Source organism: Eublepharis macularius, chromosome 11, assembly GCF_028583425.1.
Source record: "Eublepharis macularius isolate TG4126 chromosome 11, MPM_Emac_v1.0, whole genome shotgun sequence".
Lineage (NCBI taxonomy): Eukaryota > Metazoa > Chordata > Lepidosauria > Squamata > Eublepharidae > Eublepharis > Eublepharis macularius.
The window spans coordinates 64,639,579-64,660,668 of NC_072800.1; the positions used below are offsets into that span (position 1 = coordinate 64,639,579).

General features: G+C 48.6%; 1 protein-coding gene across 1 annotated transcript in view; it reads right to left on the reverse strand.

Annotated features, from left to right (window-relative positions):
• The window catches only part of ADAM22 (ADAM metallopeptidase domain 22), a 160,044-nt gene that overhangs the window by 85,169 nt on the left and 53,785 nt on the right, over positions 1-21,090 (reverse strand). The window contains exon 4 of the mRNA XM_054991318.1: positions 15,998-16,064. Coding sequence (XP_054847293.1) covers positions 15,998-16,064 — 67 coding nt within the window. The remainder of the gene's footprint in view (positions 1-15,997; positions 16,065-21,090) is intronic.

Consider the following 21,090-nt stretch of genomic DNA (forward strand, 5'->3'; position numbering starts at 1 on the left):
TATAAAATCTAGATTAAATCTAGATTAAGTCCCTTCCCTGCTTGATCACATGTTTTTCTGCCTCATGACTTCATCAGGCTGATCTGTGGTTCTGCAATTGAAGAAGATTATCTTTATTGCAAACAAATTCAGAAATACATCCATGGAAATTGGAGCACAAACAGCTGGATTGTTTAGAAATGCTGAAGAGCAATGAGGCCTGTTTCAATGTTTCATGACTTATTTTTTGTTTTGTTTTGTTGTTTAAAAAACAATAGTTACTGAAAGGACAAAATGCACGGCATAATCCTTTGTGTTATCCTGCTGTCTATGATATGACAGACTTAACTTGGAAGAAGCAAGACTCAAAAGTTAAAGCAAAGCAGTACTCATTCAGCTGTACTGTAATGCATCATCTGGGCATATCAAAATCATGAACAGAATCTTCAAGAAAAACAAACTGACTTAAAAAAAAGGTCTGAATGAACAGTGTCATGAAATATTTCAGAGTTGCAGTTTTGTGTAAACTGGCAATGTTGTCCAATTTCCCACCATTTTAATGCAGTCATTACAATGCATACAGTGTTTCTGCATGGAATACAATCTGCCCCTTGGTAAAAATTTAAAAAAATGTATACCTTCCTTTTCTCCACAGTGGAGATCCAAGGCAGCTTACAACTTTGTGACTGATGCAAGGCTGCTCAGTGAGCTTACGGGTTTTTTTCAGCTGAAACGCGGTGGAACGGAGTTCCGGAACCTCTTGAAAATGGTCACATGGCTGGTGGCCCCGCCCCCTGATCTCCAGACAGAGGGGAGTTTAGATTGACCTCCACGCCGCTCACCACCTCTTTTCCCAGGAAAAAAAGCCCTGTACATGGTAGAGTGGGGATTCAAACCAGGGATTCCCAAATCCTAATATGTCACTCTAACCACTATACCATGCTAGCTCTCATCTCCTGGCAATACTTCACAGATCACAAAACATAATTAATAATCAAAGTGTGTATATTGCTTGTATGCACTGAGCTTGAGATTTGTCACATAAGCATTTTAATACTGTTCAGATAAAGTAATGTGTGGATTATAGTTATAGCAAAGATCCAGAGGAGTTAGCCGTGTTTGTCTGTAGTTGCAAAATAGTAGAGTCCAGTAGCACCTTTAAGATTAACCAGCTTATTTGTAGTGTAAGCTTTCGAGAACCACAGCTCTCTTTGTTAGATGCAAGTTGTGGCAAATGCTCCCTTCCTGAACTTTTTCCTCTTTCTGTGAAATCTAAAAAATCTTTCATGTTCTGCAGCCAGCTTCCAAGTCATGAAGGAAAAGTACAGTGAGGTTATCAAGTACAAGAAATTTAAAAATTAGCATTGGAGGTGGAGTACACTTGCAAGTCACCTTGCGCCTCAATAAGAAAGGTGGATTATAAATGACAAATAAATTAATTTGGAATGTGGAATGGCCTTTTAGTGCATACTGCATATCACAACTTCACAAACAGAACACAACACTGGGATGGGCTCCAACTGTCTATGTTTTCCTTACCTGGCACATTCTATGCTTCCTGATACATCTTTTTCTACCCAGATAACATCAATTAATGCCCCAGAGCTAGCTTGAGTTCTACCCAAACACATAACTAAAAAGAGCATTTACACTTTTTGACCTTTGCTCCCTCACTCCCTCAGCTATGGCAGATAGCTCAAAAGCAGCACTTCTTAGTGGTGTGCACCAAAAAAATTGTGCGATCCAGATCTGAGTTTCAAGGATACAAAAAAAAATCAGTATCCCTGAATTCCATGTCAGATTCTCAAATCTGGTTAGAGAATCTGAAGTTTCTCCAGCCATTATTCCTTATGGGGAAAACAATCTGGGGGCCTAAAGGTAAAGGTAGTCCCCCGTGCAAGCACCGAGTCATTACTGACCCATGGGAGGGCGTCGCATCATGACGTTTTCTTGGCAAACTTTTTACGTGGTTTGCCACTGCCTTCTCCAGTCTACACTTTACCCCCAGAAAAACAGGGTTAACATACCTGTAACTTATGTTCATCGAGTTCTTCTGTGCTGACACACATGGGGACTGCGCAGGCGCAGGCCAGCCGCCGGAGAATTTTCTATAGCTTCTATGGCTCCGAAGGGGCCGTTCGTCGCGCGCCTCAGCGACCGTTTTCCCGCCCAAACGGTCACATGCTCCTCCAGCGACCAATGGCCCCTTCCCTCAGTTCTCCTTTGCCGCCGCTTGACCAATACATTTAGCCATAACACCTTAAAAACACCAATTCCCGTTACAGCCATCACATTGTCGTGCATTGGAATTCACAGCGGGGTAGGAGGGAGGGTTGTGTGTCAGCACAGAAGAACTCGATGAAAAACAGTGTTTCATACCTGTAACTGTTGTTCATCTAGGTCTTCCGTGCAGTAACACATGGGACTGCGCACGCGCAGGCCTGCCGATCCCGGAGATTTTTACAGCTCTGAGCCACTAGGGGGCGTCCTCGCCTCTCATCGCGCATGCGCGGCCGCTTTTCCCGCCGAAAACGGCTCCTAAGAGGCGGGGCGCCCCGACGTACCCTCGGATCCTCTTTCGCCGCCGACTGCAAGGTAAGTACCAAGAGAATTAGCGGGGAAGGAGGGAGGGTATGTGTTACTGCACGGAAGACCTAGATGAACAACAGTTACAGGTATGAAACACTGTTTTTCATCGGCGGTCTTCCTGTGCAGTCCCACATGGGAGATTCCAAAGCTTAAATACCTGGGTGGTAGGAGGAAGCACATCAGGACAGGAAGATTGATTGCAGCACAGCTGTTCCGACTGCCGCCTCTTTCCTGTCCAAGACATCCAAGGCGTAATGCTTCACAAAGGTATCAGCAGACGCCCAAGTTGCCGCTTTACAGATGTCTTGCATCGGGACACCTCTAAAAAGGGCCGCCGAAGACGCTTGAGACCTAGTGGAGTGAGCATGTACCTCCAACGGACAAGGCAAGTTAGCACATTCATAACACAACAAAATAGCCTGTACCACCCAACGGGCCAAAGTCTGAGAATTAGCTCTCTTACCCTTCTTAGGGCCCGCAAAACAAACAAAAAGATGAGAGTCTCTCCGGAAGGACCTTACCCTGTCCAAATAAAAAAGGAGAGCCCTTCGCACATCCAAGGTATGAAGGGAACGCTCTGCTTCAGAGGAAAAACCCTTAAAAAATACAGGTAAAACAATTTCCTGTGCCAAATGAAATTTTGATACCACTTTAGGCAAAAACTCGACTTTTGTCCGAAGGACTACCTTATCTGGATGGACATTTAGATAAGGAGGGTCACAACAGAGAGCTGCCAGCTCCCCCACCCTCCTGGCAGAGGTGATAGCCACCAAAAAGGCCACTTTAAAAGAAAGAAGATTCATAGGGCACGTAGCCAAAGGCTCAAACGGTTTAGAAATGAGCCTTGTCAATACCAAAGGTAGGGACCACTGCGGAACTAAAACCCTAATTGGGGGAAACAAATTATTGAGCCCTTTCAAAAACAATTTAGATGTGTAATGGGAAAAAACAGTTTTCTTGTCGATGGGAGGGTGAAAAGCCGAAATAGCGGCCAAATACACCTTAACAGAAGAATTAGCTAGACCAGACTGTTTAAGTCCCCACAGAAATTCCAGAATCTCAGAGAGGGAGGAGGAAACAGGGTCGACCCCTCTGTCCCTGCACCATTCAGAAAATTTATTCCACTTCAGGGAATAAGACTGACGAGTCGAAGAACGACGGGCATTTTGGAGGACGTGCATCACATCCGTGGAGAATCCGTGTCCTGAAGAATCAGCCACGCCGTCAGTCTGAGTGAATGCACTCTGTGATGTAGGACCCCTCGAAATGACAATAGGTCCGGGCGATCCGGGAATTGATACATCCCCTTGTGAAGTCTCAGAATGGCATGGAACCATGGTTGTCTCGGCCAATACGGGGTAATCAGAATGGCTGACGTCCCGTCCACCTGCATCTTGGAAACTACCCTGGTTAACAACGGGAACGGGGGAAACAGGTAGAAAAAAGGGCCTGACCAAGTTAACTGAAATGCGTCCCCAAGAGACTCGAGGCCGACGCCTCCTCTGGAACAGTACTGGGAAGTCTTGCAGTTCTCTTCTGAAGCGAAGAGGTCTAGCTCTGGGGTACCCCATTCTGCAAAGACAGGACGTAAATATTTGTTGTGAAGAGACCACTCATGAGAGTCCCCTTCCAGTCTACTAAGGCGGTCAGCCATAACATTGTCCATACCTGGAATATGAACAGCAATCAGCCAAACCGAGTGGGCAATAGCCCAATCCCAAATCTTTAGAGCCTCCGTACACAGCACGTTAGACAACGTGCCACCCTGCTTATTCAAATAAAACATAGTTGTAGTATTATCTGTCAAAATTTGTACTGTCTTATTACAAACTAAATCAGAAAAAGCCAATAAAGCATAATAAACTGCTCGTAACTCCAGAAGGTTGATATGATGTGCACCTTCAAACTCATCCCACAAACCGTGAGCAAATAGTCCCTGACAGTGAGCGCCCCACCCCAAAATAGAGGCATCAGTAGTGACAACGATATCCGGTTGCACATACCCAAAGGCCACACCCCCAAAAAGGTTAGGGTCTTGTAACCACCACTCAAGAGAGGAAAGGACCTTACGGGGAACACTCAACTTTCTCCTTTGGGAGTCTCTCTCAGGGCTAAAAGCCCGCGAGAACCAGAGTTGAAGCGGCCTCATGCGAAGCCTGGCCAGAGAAACCACAGCAGTACAAGAGGCCATATAACCTAACAAAACTTGAATAAGCCTGGCAGGTTGAAACCTACACCTCTTGAGCTTTCTGACAAGGGCCTTAATTTTAAAAGCCCTTTCCTGGGGTAGGAAACCAAAATTTCGATCACCATCAATAATAGCCCCAATAAATTGGATAACCCTGGACGGGGTGAGTTTGGATTTCTTCCGATTCACAAAGAGGCCCAGCCGCAGGCAGGTGGCCAAAGTGATCGAAATTTGGGAAGAAACATCGTCCTCAGAATGGCCAACTAAGAGCCAATCATCAAGGTACGGGAAAATGCAGCAACCTTGCATCCTAAGGAAGGCAATAACAACTGCCACGCACTTCGTAAACACCCTAGGGGCCGTGGACAACCCGAAGGGGAGAACCCTGTACTGAAAAACCCTAGAGCCATAGGTAAACCGGAGGAATTTCCTATGGTCTGGAAAAATAGAAATGTGGAAATAGGCATCTTTGAGATCCAAGACACCAAACCATGAATTAGGGGGTAGGAGGGACAACACTGATTGTAATGTGGTCATTTTAAATTTCTGAACCCTAATACACTTATTTAGTTTCCGGAGATCCAGGATGGGGCGAAGGCCACCATCCTTCTTCTCGACCACAAAGAGACTAGAGTAGAACCCCAGGGAATGAGAAGAGGGTGACACTTCTTCAATAGCCCCTTTCAACAATAAGGCAGATAGCTCCGAAACCACACCGGGCTGAGGGGACGGAGACGAAAAAATAGGGCACGAGAGACTGGGCCACTGAATAAACTCAATTTTATATCCAACTTTAACTATGTCCAGAACCCAAGTATCCGATGTGATCGTACACCACTCAGACAAAAAGACGGCCAGCCTGTCCCCAAAGTGAGGATCAGGGCCCTGTGATTGTCAAAATTGTTTCTGAGTCTGTCCAGAATCTTTGGGTTGATGTTGATTATTGCCATGCCTGTTCTTGACACCTTGCCTCCTCCTCTGGAAGGAGGGTTGCGGGGTCTGATACGGACGTTGCTGTTGGGCACCATAAGTATAATACGGCCGATATCGTTGCTGCCTATACCTAGGGTAAGGCTTGTATTGCGGACGACCAGCCTGTTGTTGTTGAGTCACTCCATAGGAACGGGCAGTCATCCTGTCCTTACGCTTTTTAGACAAGTAGTCGTCTGTCTTGTCAGAAAACAAATGTTGTCCTTCAAACGGAAGATCTTCCACCTTGGAACGTGTTTCAAGAGGCAGCGCCGTGGTCCTAAGCCATGCAAACCTTCTCAGGACCAGGGCAGATAGGAGGGCCCTGGCCGAGGTATCCGCCATGTTTCTACTGACGGTAATCTGATGTCTGGACAACCGGACTGCTTCCTCCTGTATTACTCTGAGAAAGATCCTTTGGTCCTCAGGCAATTGAGGGACAAAGGTGGCTACTTTTGTCCACAGAAGCAGCTGATAAGCGGACATCATGGCCGCAAAATTAGCGATCTTAATACCAAAGGCCGAGGAAGCGTAGACCTTTCTGGCAAGAGAATCAATTTTTCTACTGTCCTTGTCGGAAGGCACAGATAGAGACCCCTGTTTAGGCTTCGCCTGCATATCTTCCGTAACAAGGGAAGACGGAGGTGGGTGAAGGGATAGGAACTGACAATGTTCATCCTTCACTCGATACAAATTCTCAATCTTCTTATTGGTTGCCGGAATAGATGCAGGTTTTAAATTGAGACCATCCAGGAGCTCAACGAAGCCCTCAATCATAGGAAAGGCAAGGGTCGGAGTAGACCCGGAGTACATATGTTTTAGAATCTTATCCTTGGAGCGTGGTTCCGAGGAGACAACATCTATTTCAAGGGCTTTAGCCATCCTTTGAAGCAATTCACTGTAGGCACGAAAATCCTCCGTGGGCGATGCTTCTTCAGAAGGACCAATCGCCCGGTCAGGAGAATCGGAAGGAGGAGAATCATAGGATCTACTGGCAGCGAGGTGCTCATACTCAGTGTCCGAAGGAATCGGGGAGTGAGTGAACCCCTCCATGGATACTTCACGGAACGAAGGAGAGCGGGAACGACGCCTCCGATCACGATCAGAACCATAAGAGGTTTCCCGATAACGACGCCTGTAGGAATAAGGACTATATCTGTCCGAACGAAGGGACGGACGGCCCCTAGAAGAACGTGAAGACCACGAGTCACGAGAACGTGAACGGCGAGCCCCAGATGGAGTCAGGGGTCTGTCCAGCATAATAACGTCGGACTCATGTGATCGCCGGGATGCAGGTGTTCCCTTCGGGGAAGAAACATCCCTGGAACCGACCATCCGATTCGGAGAAGGAACGGGTGCGTGGGTACCCCCAGATTGTGGGGTAATCACGCTCTCCAGCACCTGCTTGTCAGATTTAGACGAGTGCTTTCTCTTTCTCTTCTTCTTCTTTTCCGAAGGAGAAGGGGTGACCGGATCCGAAGGCAAAGGTTCCGACACCGATCCAACTCGAGGAGTCCTCGGTTCCGAGGGGGTAGGATACTCCTTCCTGAGGGAGCCAGCCGAGCTGGAACCAGCCGGTTCTGCATCAGGTCTCGACTCCAACGTCGGATCCGATGGGGCGGGAACCGTCGGAATCGGAGGACTCCGAGCCACGTGCGTTGGGCTCGGAGGTCTAGAAACGGTGGAGGTCGGGGATGGGCGGGGGCGTGGAGACTTGTTCGACGATTTCGAAGTCGGCGTAGACGATGCTTCCGCAGCGGACGACCTGCACTTCCGAACGGTGTCGGTCACCGCCATCGCCCGCCGCCACAGATAAGCCTGGAGCCTCCCCGAGCGTTCCGCCCTAGCCTTCGAAGTAAAGGTGCGGCAGAACTTACATGCCTGTGGGTTATGAGTTTCTCCCAAACAATACAGGCACTCCTTATGACCATCAGATTTAGTCATCTTTCTGTCGCATGTCGAACACCTCTTGAATAAGGCCTTGTCCGACATCTTCGCAACTCCAAAAAGACAAACCAACACTAGCAACAGAGCCAGAAGAACCTCTTCAGTCGGCGGCAAAAGAGGAACTGAGGGTACGTCGGGGGCGCCCCGCCTCTTAGGAGCCGTTTTCGGCGGGAAAAGCGGCCGCGCATGCGCGATGAGAGGCGAGGACGCCCCCTAGTGGCTCAGAGCTGTAAAAATCTCCGGGATCGGCAGGCCTGCGCGTGCGCAGTCCCATGTGGGACTGCACAGGAAGACCGCCGATGAACATAAGTTACAGGTATGTCAACCCTGTTTTCATCTTCGTTCTTCTGTGCCTCCACACATGGGAGTGTACCAAGCTTCACACAATAAGGAAGGTGGGGTGAAATCCAACACAATTTTATTAAAGAACAACAACAACAACACTACAGATATACATATATACATTTCTGCAAGCTGTGCAGCAATAAATACGCACTCAATATTTACATATATATATATACATATATACACCCTTTCACTCAAGGGTACCTAGTAGGTACACCAAGAACCCTTTTCAAGACTCCCTCAGGAAAAAAGGGAGTATAGGACAGCCTTGGCCACCGAAACATCCTGCTCCGCATTGACATCTATGGCATAATGCCTTACAAAGGTGTCTGCAGAGGACCATGTGGCCGCTTTGCAAATGTTAGCCAGGGGCACACCCCTGAGGAGCGCCGAGGAGGATGCTTGGGACCGCGTGGAGTGGGCCCTGACATGAAGCGGGCAAGCTACCCCTGCCAGGGAATAGGCCTTGCTAATGGCCGTTACAATCCACCTAGACAGGGTCTGTGAAGAAGCCCTGTTACCCTTGTCCTTGGCCCCAAAGCACACAAACAGGTGAGGGCTCGACCGGAATCCTTTCGTCCTATCCAGATAATAGGCTATGGCCCTCTTCAAGTCTAGGGAATGGAGGGCCTTCTCCCCTTTCGAGGAAGGGTGAGGAAAAAACGCAGGTAATGCAATATCCTGCGAGAGATGGAAAGCGGACACCACCTTAGGCAGGAAACCTAGGCAGGGACGCAGGACCACCTTGTTTGGATGAAACACAAGGAAGGGAGGGTCAGACCGCAACGCAGACAGCTCACTGACCCTTCTGGCCGATGTTACGGCCACCAGGAATGCCACCTTGTACGATAACATGTCCAAGGGGCAGGTTGCCAGAGGTTCGAACAGAGGCAACATAAGCTGTGAGAGCACCAGGGAAAGCGACCACTGAGGTACCGGTGCTGACACAGGTGGGTATAGGTTGAACATGCCCTTAAGGAATTGACAGGATTGAGGGTGAGAAAAAACTGTACCACCATCAACTCTGGTGTGAGCAGCAGAGATAGCTGCCAGGTGGACCTTGAGAGAGGAAACCTTCAAGCCCAGGTTCCGCAGGTGGCACAAGTAATCGAATACAACCCCTAGGGGGCTGCTGGCAGGCACCACCCCTTTAGCAAGTGCCCAAATTTCGAACCTGCGCCACTTGGCCGCATAAGAGCGCCTAGTGGATGGTCTGCGAGCATTCAAGAGGACCCTCTGTACCTCATCCGAAAAACCTACAGGGGAGGAAGGATCCGCCAAGCTGTCAGGTGCAGCTTCCCGGGGTCGTGATGGACTAAGTCCCCGTTCAGAAGGAGGTCCTGACGAGGGGGCAGACTGACATATGTCCATTGGGACATCCGTAGGAGCTTTGGGAACCAAACCTGCCGGGGCCAAAACGGGGCCACCAGGATGCAGTCTGTCCCGTCCTCCTCCAGTTTGCATAGGACCCTTGGAATCAAAGGGAACGGGGGAAACATATAGTGCAATCCCTGAGTCCACATACACTGGAAGGCATCCCCAATAGAGAGGGGGTCGCTCCCTGCCCTCGAACAGAATGTCTGGGCCTTGGTATTCGCCGCAGTTGCGAACACGTCTATATCCGGATGACCCCACCTCTGAAAGATCGGCCCAATGCACTCTACGTTCAGTTCCCACTCGTGGTCCAGCATAAGGACCCTGCTCAGGGCATCCGCCCGGGCATTTTCTGACCCTGCCACGTGTATAGCATGAATAGTCACGCCATTCCTGATTGCCCACTGCCAAGTGAGCGTGGCTTCCCTGCAGAGCGCCATGGACACTGTGCCCCCTTGTTGATTTATGTAGTACATGGCAGTCGTGTTGTCCGTCTGTACCAACACCTGGCGATTTTTCAAAAGTGCTGTAAGGGACACAAGTGCGAAACGAATGGCTCTTAGTTCAAGCACATTAATATGGAGGGTCTTTTCCCTCTCAGACCAGACATCCTGCACACACACATCACCACAATAAGCCCCCCATCCCAGCAGAGAGGCATCAGTGGTAACCGTGACGTCAGGATGCCGATAGCCAAAAGGGGTCCCTTTAAATAAATGGTCATCAGACAGCCACCAGTCCAAGGAGGATAGGATGACCCTTGGGACAGAGAGTTTGAGGGATGGAGGGTGCTGCTGAGCATCGTACCTCCGCACGAACCAGTTCTGGAGAGGGCGCATATGCAGCCTAGCGAAGGGTACCACAGAGGTGGACGCTGCCATATGACCCAATAAGCACTGGATAGTGCGCACGGACTGGAAACGGTTCCTTTTAAACATGGACACAAGACCCCTTAGGGATCTAGCTCTCTCCGAGGGGAGCACAGCCTTACCCTCCACGGAGGCTAACAGTGCACCAATGTAGGACACCTTGCAGTTGGGCACCAGCTTGGACTTTTCAAAGTTTACCAAGAGCCCCAGGCGTTGACAAGTGCTAAGTACTAAGCCAATGTCCTGCACCAGCCTAGACTCCGACGCAGCCACGATAAGCCAGTCATCGAGGTATGGAAAGATGGTACAGCCCTCTTCCCGAAGGAATGAGACCACAGGGGCCACACATTTCGTGAACACTCGTGGGGCAGTGGATAGGCCAAAGGGAAGCACCTTATACCGGAAAACCCTTCGCCGGTAAACAAAGCTCAGGTATTTCCTGTGCTCTTCCCGTATTCCCACGTGAAAATATGCGTCCTTCAAATCAAGGACTGCAAACCAATCCCCCTGTTTCAGCAAGGCGATCACAGTCGCCAATGTAAACATTTTGAATTTGGTCACCTTGAGGAAGGCATTAAGGCCCCTCAGATCTAAAATGGGACGTAAGCCCCCATCCTTCTTGGGAACCAGGAAGAACCTAGAAAAGAACCCCGTTACAGAGTCCTCATAGGCCAATTCTTCCACAGCCCCCTTGGCCAAGAGCGACACGATCTCCGCATCCAGCTCGGCCATAGTATTATTGACAGCTATCAGGGGTGAACTGCATCTAGGCAGCACAACGAACTCCAGCCCGTATCCCTTCTCAACAATCGTTAAGACCCATGAGTCAGATGTTATTGACTCCCACTCAGCGAGGAGTGGACTCAGTCCGTCCGAAAAATTTGGGGATACGGCTGACGCGACCCGTCAGTACTGCCTCCCGGCACCCTGCTGATCTCTCTGCTGGGCCGGTGGCTGTGACGGGCGAGGCTTGAAGGGTCTACGCCTCCTCTGTTGCTGTGCAGGAGGATAGGTCCGTTGCGGGTAGGCAGGATATTGCTGGTAGCCCGGCCGCTGCTGCTGGTACCTGCCCTGGTAGTGATAAGGGCCGTACCGGGGAGCGTACCGTGGCTTGGAGGTGGGCTTGTCCGCAGGAGCCAGCCCCAAGGACCGCACCGTCTGCCTGTCCTCTTTTTTCTTCTTTAAGGTCTCGTCGGTGGACTTGGAGAACAGCGATTCCCCTTCAAAGGGCATGCTCTCCACCCTGGAACGCACCTCCTGTGACAGGGCAGTTGACCTCAACCAGGAGTGGCGCCTGAGGACCACCGCCGAAGCCATTCCCCGTGCAACAGTGTCGGCAGCGTGGCTCCCCGCGTTCATCTGCTGCTTGGACAGCCGCACAGCCTCAGTCTGCAGAAGGGATACTACCGCCTTCTTATCAGGTGGGAGGTCTCCAACATAGGACGCCAACTTCTCCCAGAGATAAAGCTGGTAACCAGCCATGATGGTCTGGTAGTTGGCGATCCTAAGGCCCAGCGAAGCAACCAAGTATTGCCGTCTGCCAAGCGCATCAAGCTTCCTGCTCTCCTTGTCAGCCGGCACAAAAGTGTGGCCTGAACGCCGGGGGTGGAATTCCTCCTTGACTAGTGAGGAGGGTGGAGGGTGTTTCACCAACGCTTGCCAGGTGCCCTGTTTGATTTTATAAAGCTGCTCGATCCTCTTGGAGGTCGCAGGCTGGTCACAGGGCACCTTCCAGACCCTCTCCACAATCTCCTCAATAGCTTCCAACATGGGGAAGCCGATGGACGCCGGGTTGTCCCCGTAGATCCTCTTCAGGAGCTTGTCCTTGGTCTGGGGGGTCGCCGATGAGATGTCCATCTCCAGCGCCTGTGCCATCCGGGCCATCTGGTCCGAGTAGATCCTCAGATCCTCGTATGGTGAGCCGGTGCTCGGCGCCACGTTGTCATCCGGCAAAGGCTCGGACCAGGACTCGGAACAGTAGTCCCCCATGCTCTCTCCTTCTTCCACTTCGGAACTGTGCTGTGATTCCTCACCCTGGATCGGTGGGGGGAACCACGCTTGCCTCGACGTCGAAGGCCTCGGTTCCGAGCCGGAGAACCCGGCGGGTGCCCCTTCCCACTGGCAGTGGTACGTTGGGGGGAGATAGGAAGCCTGGCGGTGACGGGATGCGATGGAACGGCCGGAACTGGCACTCCCTCCGGACCGATGCCGCTCACAGCTGGCAGCAGAGGGGGAACGACGGGCAGGCGATGGTCGACTCCGACTCGGCAGTGGGCTCGGTTCCGGCCCCGGAGAAAACTCGCCCGGCACCACCTCAAACGCCAACGGTTCCGGCACCGGTTCCAAGACCCCCTCCGGTTCCGGGGAACCTAGGTGGGGAGAAGGCGTGCGAGGGAGAACAATGACGTCCTCTTGTGGAGCGGGACGCGGCAACCGGTGGCGATGCTTGGTCTTCTTCTTCTTGGCCGGTGGTTCCGACGAAGACCTCGGAACCGATGGGCTCTTCGACGTCGAAGTGGACCTCGGCTTCAACCCCTTCGCTCTGATCGGAATCGAGCCGGCCGTCGGTTCCGAACGGGGACTCGGTACCACAATCCTCGGTTCCAAAGCTGGTCTCGGATCCGAGCGGGTAGAAGACGCGCTTCGGGGCGGCCTTGCCGATCCCTGCGCCGGTGAGGCCGCTCTTGACGCCGAGGCACTTGGGGGACGCGATTTCGACCCCGACTTCGCGGAAGCCACTGAGCCCGCTCTAGATTGCTGTCCGGCAGAGGGGCTAGGGCCGGCCTTGGGGGAAGGCAACGGGGTACCTCCGGACATGACCTTCTGCCACAGGGATGAATTCAATCGAGTCTTGCGCTCCTGCCGGGCCTTGTTGGTAAAACCCTGGCAGATTTTACAGGCTGAAACATTGTGGGTCTCCCCCAAACAAAACAGACACAGTTCATGGCCATCGGTCTTGGCCATTTTAGTGTGGCACTGGAGGCAATGCTTGAAGAGCGCCTTTGAGGCCATCTTCAGGGGCACGCTAAGAGGGGTCAAACAGTCCGGGTCGTATATTACCGAGTCCAATCCAAAGTCCAAATCAGCAAGCAGAAGAGTAAACGAAGTCCAAAGTCCGAAGTCAAAAGCCAAAGATCAATCCAGAAGTCAAAGCAGAAAAGCACAAAAGCACAGAGCAACGAAGCTCACGTTCTCTCCAAGCGGCAGCAAGAAGAGAACTGAGGGAAGGGGGCGTTGGTCGCTGGAGGAGCATGTGACCGTTTGGGCGGGAAAACGGTCGCTGAGGCGCGCGACAAACGGCCCCTTTGGAGCCATAGAAGCTATAGAAAATTCTCCGGCGGCTGGCCTGCGCCTGCGCAGTCCCCATGTGTGGAGGCACAGAAGAACGAAGATGAACCTGGGTATTCATTTTACCAACCTCGGAAGGATGGAAGGCTGAGTCAACCTTGAGTCAGCTACTTGAACCCAGCTTCCACCAGGATCAAACTCAGGTCATGAGCAGAGCTTGGGCTGCAGTACTGCAGCTTACCATTCTGCGCCCCAGGGCTCTGGATCTGGGGGCCTAGAGGGCATATTTCAAGAAAATTTCATCAAATTTTCAGAGAACCTTCCCAATTACTGTTCACTAAGGACCCGTTAAATTTCAGGAAGACTGGACCATGGGATCGAATTTTACAGGCCCCTGAACAAGCTGCCCCCAACCATTCTTGATTGTTTCCTACGGAGGAAATACTTCCAAGGCTTTCCTGGCAAATGTTAAGCAAAGGCAACCCTGGCCAAAAGCCAGTCCCAGTACAAGTCCCATTCCAGTGCAAGCTGAACCAACAAAGCCCCAAAGAACCAAACTACAGCAAGAGAACCAACGTTAAACCAGAGAATCCCAAACCGAAACGGGGGGGGGGGTGAGGATTGCTAGACATGTCCAGGAGTTTAAAAGGTGTCTGGCAGTGGCTTGAAGGGCTCATTTGGAGCATGGGCAGGGGTGGAGGTGGGATGGGAGGGAATCCACAGTCCTTGCCTAGTGGAGAGAAATAGGCAGCAAAGGTGGAGCAGCAGTGAGTGAGAGGGCAGCAGCACAAAGTCCTACTCCCATTCAAACAAATCCCAACAGAACCAAGGGAACCAATGTCACACCACAAAATCCCCATGTAAAAGAATCCTTACTGAAGCAAAGGGGAAGGCTCACTGGAACCACAGAGCTTAAAGGTGGCCAGCAGCAGCATGAAGGGCTCTCTTGAAGCCTGGGCAGGGCGGGGTTGGGTGGGAGGGGAATCTACTCTGCTTGCTGCCTCCTGTTCCCCACCATGCTGCTTTCCTGCTGTGGTGTGAGGTGTGCCTCCACTTCGCACCACTAGCGCTGCCCTCATTCACTGCTGCTCCACTGGCTGCGTGCTTTTTCTGTGGCCGAATAATCTGGTCCGTCACGATTCAGCTCCCTAGATTCTATGATTGTATCATGCTATCTGATCTGGGATTCTTCAATGTGATCCAGCATAGCCAGATTATGCTGGATCAATATAAATCTGGCTATTTTGCTGTTTCATGAATCCCAGATCACAGACCCCTAGCACTACTTGCAGTAAAATGAAGTAAATCTTTATCTGGTATAAAAAACAACCTGACTTTCACAAAAAAAGTCAATCCTGAGTGTTGCTCCTCAGTGATGCCCAATGGCATCTTAGTGGCTGTACCTAAAACGTTACACCCCCATCACCCACCTTTCTATATTTTGCAGCTTTTACTATACACACATCTGCCTAATGCAGAGGTCCCTAACCATTTTGAGCTTGCAGGCACCTTTGGTGATGACATCGCGCCAGGAGGCTCCCATTGGGGGAGCCTCCTGGCACATGATCCCATTGGGGGTCAAAATTGGCCCCTGCAAAGCATAGAAGCACGCCCGCTGCCAAGTGCAAAGACATTGCTTGTGGAAGTGACCGCACCCGCTAGGATCACGCCCACTTTGTGCTGGCCCAGGAGGTTCCCCATGTCTCCCCCCACCGTCAGCCAGGTAAGCGGTGGCGAGGGCAGAGGCTGGTAGCAGGGGATCCCCACTCTCACCAGGGGACTGGCAGCTTATCTTCAGTCACACAGTAAAGATCTTTGTGGCGGCTGCTGCCAAAGCAATTTTTTTAGATCTGCACAGGCCAATCACAATCCTTGCTGAGCAAAGCTCCATCCAGTCCTGCTCACATTCTAAAAAAACTTGATGGGCCCAAAGGAACCACGTAGGGAACACCTGGCCTTACAGATGAACTCTTGTGCATTAGATGAAGTGAGTTTTGATTCATAAAAAAACTTATGCAGGAATCATTCTTGTTCATCTTTAAGGTCCAACTAGGTTCTTAATTTATCATTCTAAATCAGTTAGCATACATGTTATGGACTTACAAAATGTCTGTTCAGCTGCAACCATCTGCTTCTCTTTGGCTCTCTCACCTTCTTGTATTCCTCTTCGACTGTCTGTTCTCAGATACCCAACTCTGCTGTCACTTGAGCCTTTATACAAGGAATGGTCAGGCGCTTCAATCATATAGAAGCTTTACAGCTCAGTATGTAAACTATAATATTATGTGTTATGTTTCATTTTACCAAATGTATGGTGTGAGGCCTTATATGTTCAAAGTACATCCACAGCAGCACTGCTTGCAGTAAAATCAGGGCAGTTTAATGATATGCAACATGATGACAGTGCATTTTTAAAGAACAACAAAAATACAAGTGTGCAAGTTCTTACTTTAACCTCCACCTTCTTTCCTCCATGTTCAATATGTCTCTCAAGGTAGTCTGAAGACAGTAAATCACTGCAATGATAGAAAAGAAAGAGTATGAATATGATGGTCACTTGGAAAACAGTTTAGCAAACATTGTATTTGAAAGTTGCATGAACCAACAGTACATAATTCCTCAGAACATTCATACATGCATATACTTCCACTCCAAATGCATACCTCCACTCATGGAAAACTTGGAAAATTTCAGAATATGGCATAATTTGGTGAATTTCAAATATTTCTGAATCCAAATTGTACATCCCACACTGGTCTACCTTTCAAGGCTATTGTTGAAAGGTGCTTTCAGCATTGGAAGTGTTCTACGAATGTGTAAGTGCTACATAAATATAATAATACATGGAGGTGGAAATGGTGGCAGCTGGGTGCTTGTCACTCCAGAACTCTGTACCTGCTATATCCAGACCTCACTATGGCTACATCCCCCTGATCCACCCACATCTTTGTTTTTATTATTGATACGGTGGATTTATGGAATGCTTGCTGCTATGGTTATGAAAAATAATGGTTCTTGCCTATAGACATTTTGACACAGCTACTTTGTTACTGTATTATTGAAATATCTGGTCAGCCACTGATATTAAGTGTCTTGGAAAAGAAGCAAAGCGCTATGTGCATTAATTCTGAGCAGTATTTCACAGAAAACATATGCGAACTGGGATTTTTCCAATGAAGTAGTAGTAATATTAATGCTATCCAGAAGATCTCTGTTTTTAATTTCTTGTTTAAAACCATATGGAAAAGAAAAGTAGTATTACAGTCCTTTGAAAGGGTTCTATATACACATGAAAAAATGTATACACATGAAAAATGTAATACTTGTGTTTACAATGACACCACCTCAATTTGACTTTTATCTTTTTGCCAGTCCTTATACTCTAAGATCTGGATAGTATTTTTAAAAATAAAAAGAACTGAGAAATACAGAGAATCCCTACACAGCTTCAAACATAGAGCCAAACTACATGAGACGAATTACACGCTTATGACACTTTAACGCACTTACATAAGTTTCCCTGGGGGGTTTCACACCTCTGCTGAGATCTTGCAGCTCAGCTCTCCAGGAAGGAGGGGCACCTATGCAAATGGGGATGGGCGATCTCCACTTCGGGAGCAACGGCAGCATTTCTTGCCGTCAGCCAGAATCAACTCTTTCCTGCTTGTTTGCCCCCAGCCATCTCCGAACTCCATTATTATCTACAGGGGAAACTACGGGGGCTATGCAGGGAGATGGAGGTGGCATTTTGCAATATAAATCTACAAAATTTGCAGAGGACCTACTGCTAACTGTCCTCTAAAGACCTTCCAAGTTTCAGGAAAACTGGACCTTGGAGAGCCATTTTAGCGCCCCCCCCCAAAGAAGGTGCCATCAGCCAGCCCATTTTTTACTATTGTGGAGAGAAAAAGACAGCAACTGGGGAAACCCAATGATCATGCCTTTCCAGGGGTTCAGTCTCCCTGAAACTTGAGCGGTCTTTAGAGGACAGTGAGGAGTAAGTCTCATGCAAAGTTGGAGGATTTTGCTTGCAAAATGCCACCCCAGCCCCCAAGATAGCTTCCCTAGTTTTCCCCACAGGGAATAAGGAGATTAGAGGTGGCCGGAGGCACCTTCTTTCAGGACCCACAAAGTGGACCCTCGAAGTCCAATCTTCATGAGACTTGGTGAGTCTTTAGAGAACAGCTAGAAGTAGGTCCCCAGCAAATTTGGTAAAATTCAGTCCTAAAATGCCCCCCTCCGGGAAGCTCCGAACTTGAAATAATGGCCAAATTTTACTCAATTTGTTCTTTATTGCCGAGCCAAACTGGAGAGCAAGGACCCCCCCACCTCTTCCTTTTCAGGTTCATGTATCAGGCATGTTTCTGAACTTTTGCTCAGATGCTCAGTCGTGTTGCCACAATCTTTCTTCCCACCTCCTCCTTATCCCAAACGAAGACGCTGCATGGAAGAGTAGAGAGGCAGTGGCGTCAACTAGAAAATGGGATAATTTAATATCTGCCATATTAAAAGCTAAACAGTTTGGGTAGAAGCCAGATCTAAGGGCAAAAAGAGGGGAGAGGGGAGAGGGAAGCAGAAGCCGCCCAAAATCAACACTCTGCAATGATGACTTATGGATTATAACCATGGACACTCACAACCATGACTGTATCAGTTCCCTGACACATGCACGAACTAGGGTTACAGGACACGTGTTCACTAGGGATAAAATGGACATGGGCAGATAGGAGCAGACATGATTCTAGAAACTTACATAGCCTCATGTAACTTGTCTTGTGTAGTTTGGCTCTCAGACAGAACTATAGTTCTATATGGTGGACTAGGAACCTCGATAGAAGAGTGCTCAGAAATACATTCATACAGTGGTTAACAATAACATTGGGTACTTTTCATATCAGTGTACAGGGACAATTCACATAGAGCGGCAGTGGGAGAATGCTGGTCCCATCCCTGCATACAATAGAGCAAACTGGCCCCATTTACGCACATTCAACACATGCAAGCTTTATGGGCATAATCACTGCCTCATGTTTGAAAACCAGCGCTCCTTATCATAGGAATGGGGGTTCTGTGCTTACAGACTGTGCTGCACTGTAAGCACTGTGTCAATGTAGAAAGGGCAGAGTCATCAACTATGAACAGTGGCAGAGCCAAAGGGCTTGCTCCTCTGTAACATGCTTTGCCCTAAACACTGATGTGTCTTGTACAGGGTCTCTTTGGTGAAATCATATGCAGAGCATAGGAGGAAGGCACATTTTCTTAAAGGATATGGGCCCATGGAAGACCCAATCTATGTTCATAGATCCAGAGGAGTTAGCCGTGTTAGTCTGTAGTAGCAAAATCAAAAAGAGTCCAGTAGCACCTTAAGACTAACCAATTTTATTGTAGCATAAGCTTTCGAGAATCAAGTTCTCTTCATCAGATGCATGATCCAAACTGGTCAAATACAGAAGAGGAGGGGAGATAGGGGAGAGAAGGAGACATATATCAGAAGGGGACAGGATGCAATTAGCGGGGAGGCAACCAAAACATTCCTTTGCTAGTAAATGTAAACATCTCCTTTTGGTGTGGAGTCAGTTTGCCGTGTTAGTTTGCAGCAGTAAAAGCGTCCAATTCCTATGTAGTATAAGCCTTCGATAACCACAGCTCTCCCTGCCAGATGCATCTGACAAAGAGAACTGTGGCCACCCGGGTAAGTCGGGCGACCGATGCTTATTGCAGCAGTTGGTTCAATCTAATCTGTTGAGATATTTGATCTTCTGCTCAAGGAACTAAACCCCTATTATTGTTCAGCCATCGGTCCTCCCAAAACAAGTTTTACTCATTTAAAATACAGATTGCTTGATTCTGATTGTTGGAAACAGAAGAATAATAGAATGAACGTGGGAGAATCTATTCATTCCTACTTTTTAACCATATGAATGTTTTGACAGCTTATTGACAGAAACAGACAGTGATACCTGAAGTATGTGTATACTGGCAAAAGGTTTAAAACAGAAAGTGTAATATGAATGTGTAAAAATAAAAATGAATGATCAAATCCCCATGATTCAATTAAAACAGCTTAATCCAGAGCACTGATGATATGCAGTTCTAGTGCTGCATGAAAGCTGTTTTTGTTTAAACCAATCAACCAAACAGCACTGTATTTTTGTAGTACTCCCACCCTGTTCACAACAGTCCAGCTCTCTGAACGTTTCAGCAGCTTCTTTTTCTGTGCAACCCTCTGAAATCTCCCTCAATGCTGCTAAAATATTGATGTTTCTAAAAAAAGCCATTCTGATGCACTGTGTGCTATTTATATATTTAAAAGAGGACTAAATAAGGATTCAATGGCCCTGGATCGTTATCCTGCTGACAGTCACAGTATATAGCAGGTTGAAAACAAAATCGCACAATGAATGGAGTAATGAACTGGGAATCATGAAGATTTCCAAGCAACAGCAAATTAAGTCAAATGTGTCCTTTAGTTCTTTCAGCATTTTAAATTTTTAAACAATTGTAAACCTTTAGTCCAATCAAGTATATTTTTCACTCATGAGATTACAATTTATTGATGTCAGCAAAACACACAAGGTCATTATACTGTCCTCCCAGCCCTGTCCTCCAAGGAGATCAGAGTGGCATACGTGTGTCTTCGTATCTCCATTTTACCCTTGAGGATCTGAACTCAAGTCTGCCCAAGCTTCATCCAACCACTCCTATCATTATTCCACACTGACTCTTTTGGTCCACAGATGTAAGGCACCCAAGTGGAACTTAACCTAAGCCTCCTAGCAGCCAGGCCCTGGTAGTTTTCAACTCACACTACAAGGCCAGTTGAAGTATAGAAAGCAGGGATGGTATGGGCTGCAATCTCCACTAAAGACTAAGGGAAAGGGCCCAAATTGGCTCGCTGAGACACACAGAAGTGCTCTCAGGGGCAGCATGATGTTACTCCCAGAGGTGACATCATTGCACCAGCCCAGGAGCACACCCAGGAGGCCCGTTCCCCTACTTTTCCTCTCTTGCCGGACCGGTGAATAGAGGCGGGGGGCTGAGGGTAGGAGTGGGAGATCCCCCGGCCCCAGCGAGACAATGGCATCATTCCTCTGGAAATAAATTCCATATTTTAATCCTTTGGTGAGTACAGTAGTATTGCCTTTTGTCTGTCCTGAATTTATTGCCCATCCACTTCACCAGGTGTCCCTGAGTTCTAGTATTTTGAGAGAGGGGGAAAAAGTTCCCTCATTCCACTCTCTCTGACCCAAGCATAATTTTATAACCTCTATCATGTCCCTCCTGTCACCTTTTTTCTAAACTGAAAAATCCCAGTCTCTTTAGCCTTTTCACATAGAAAAGCCATTCCAAACCAGTAATAACTTCTGTAATCATTTGAGTAGATTTCAGTATATAACACTTGGGGCAAAATAAGATGCCTCAATTGTCTCTTCAGTCTTGATAACTTAAGCTGTGAACAGACCAGGCCCACACAGAACTTAACTCTGTCCTTTTCTGCTCTTTTGCCTCCCTGGTATTTACAAACACAGTTTTTTCAAATAC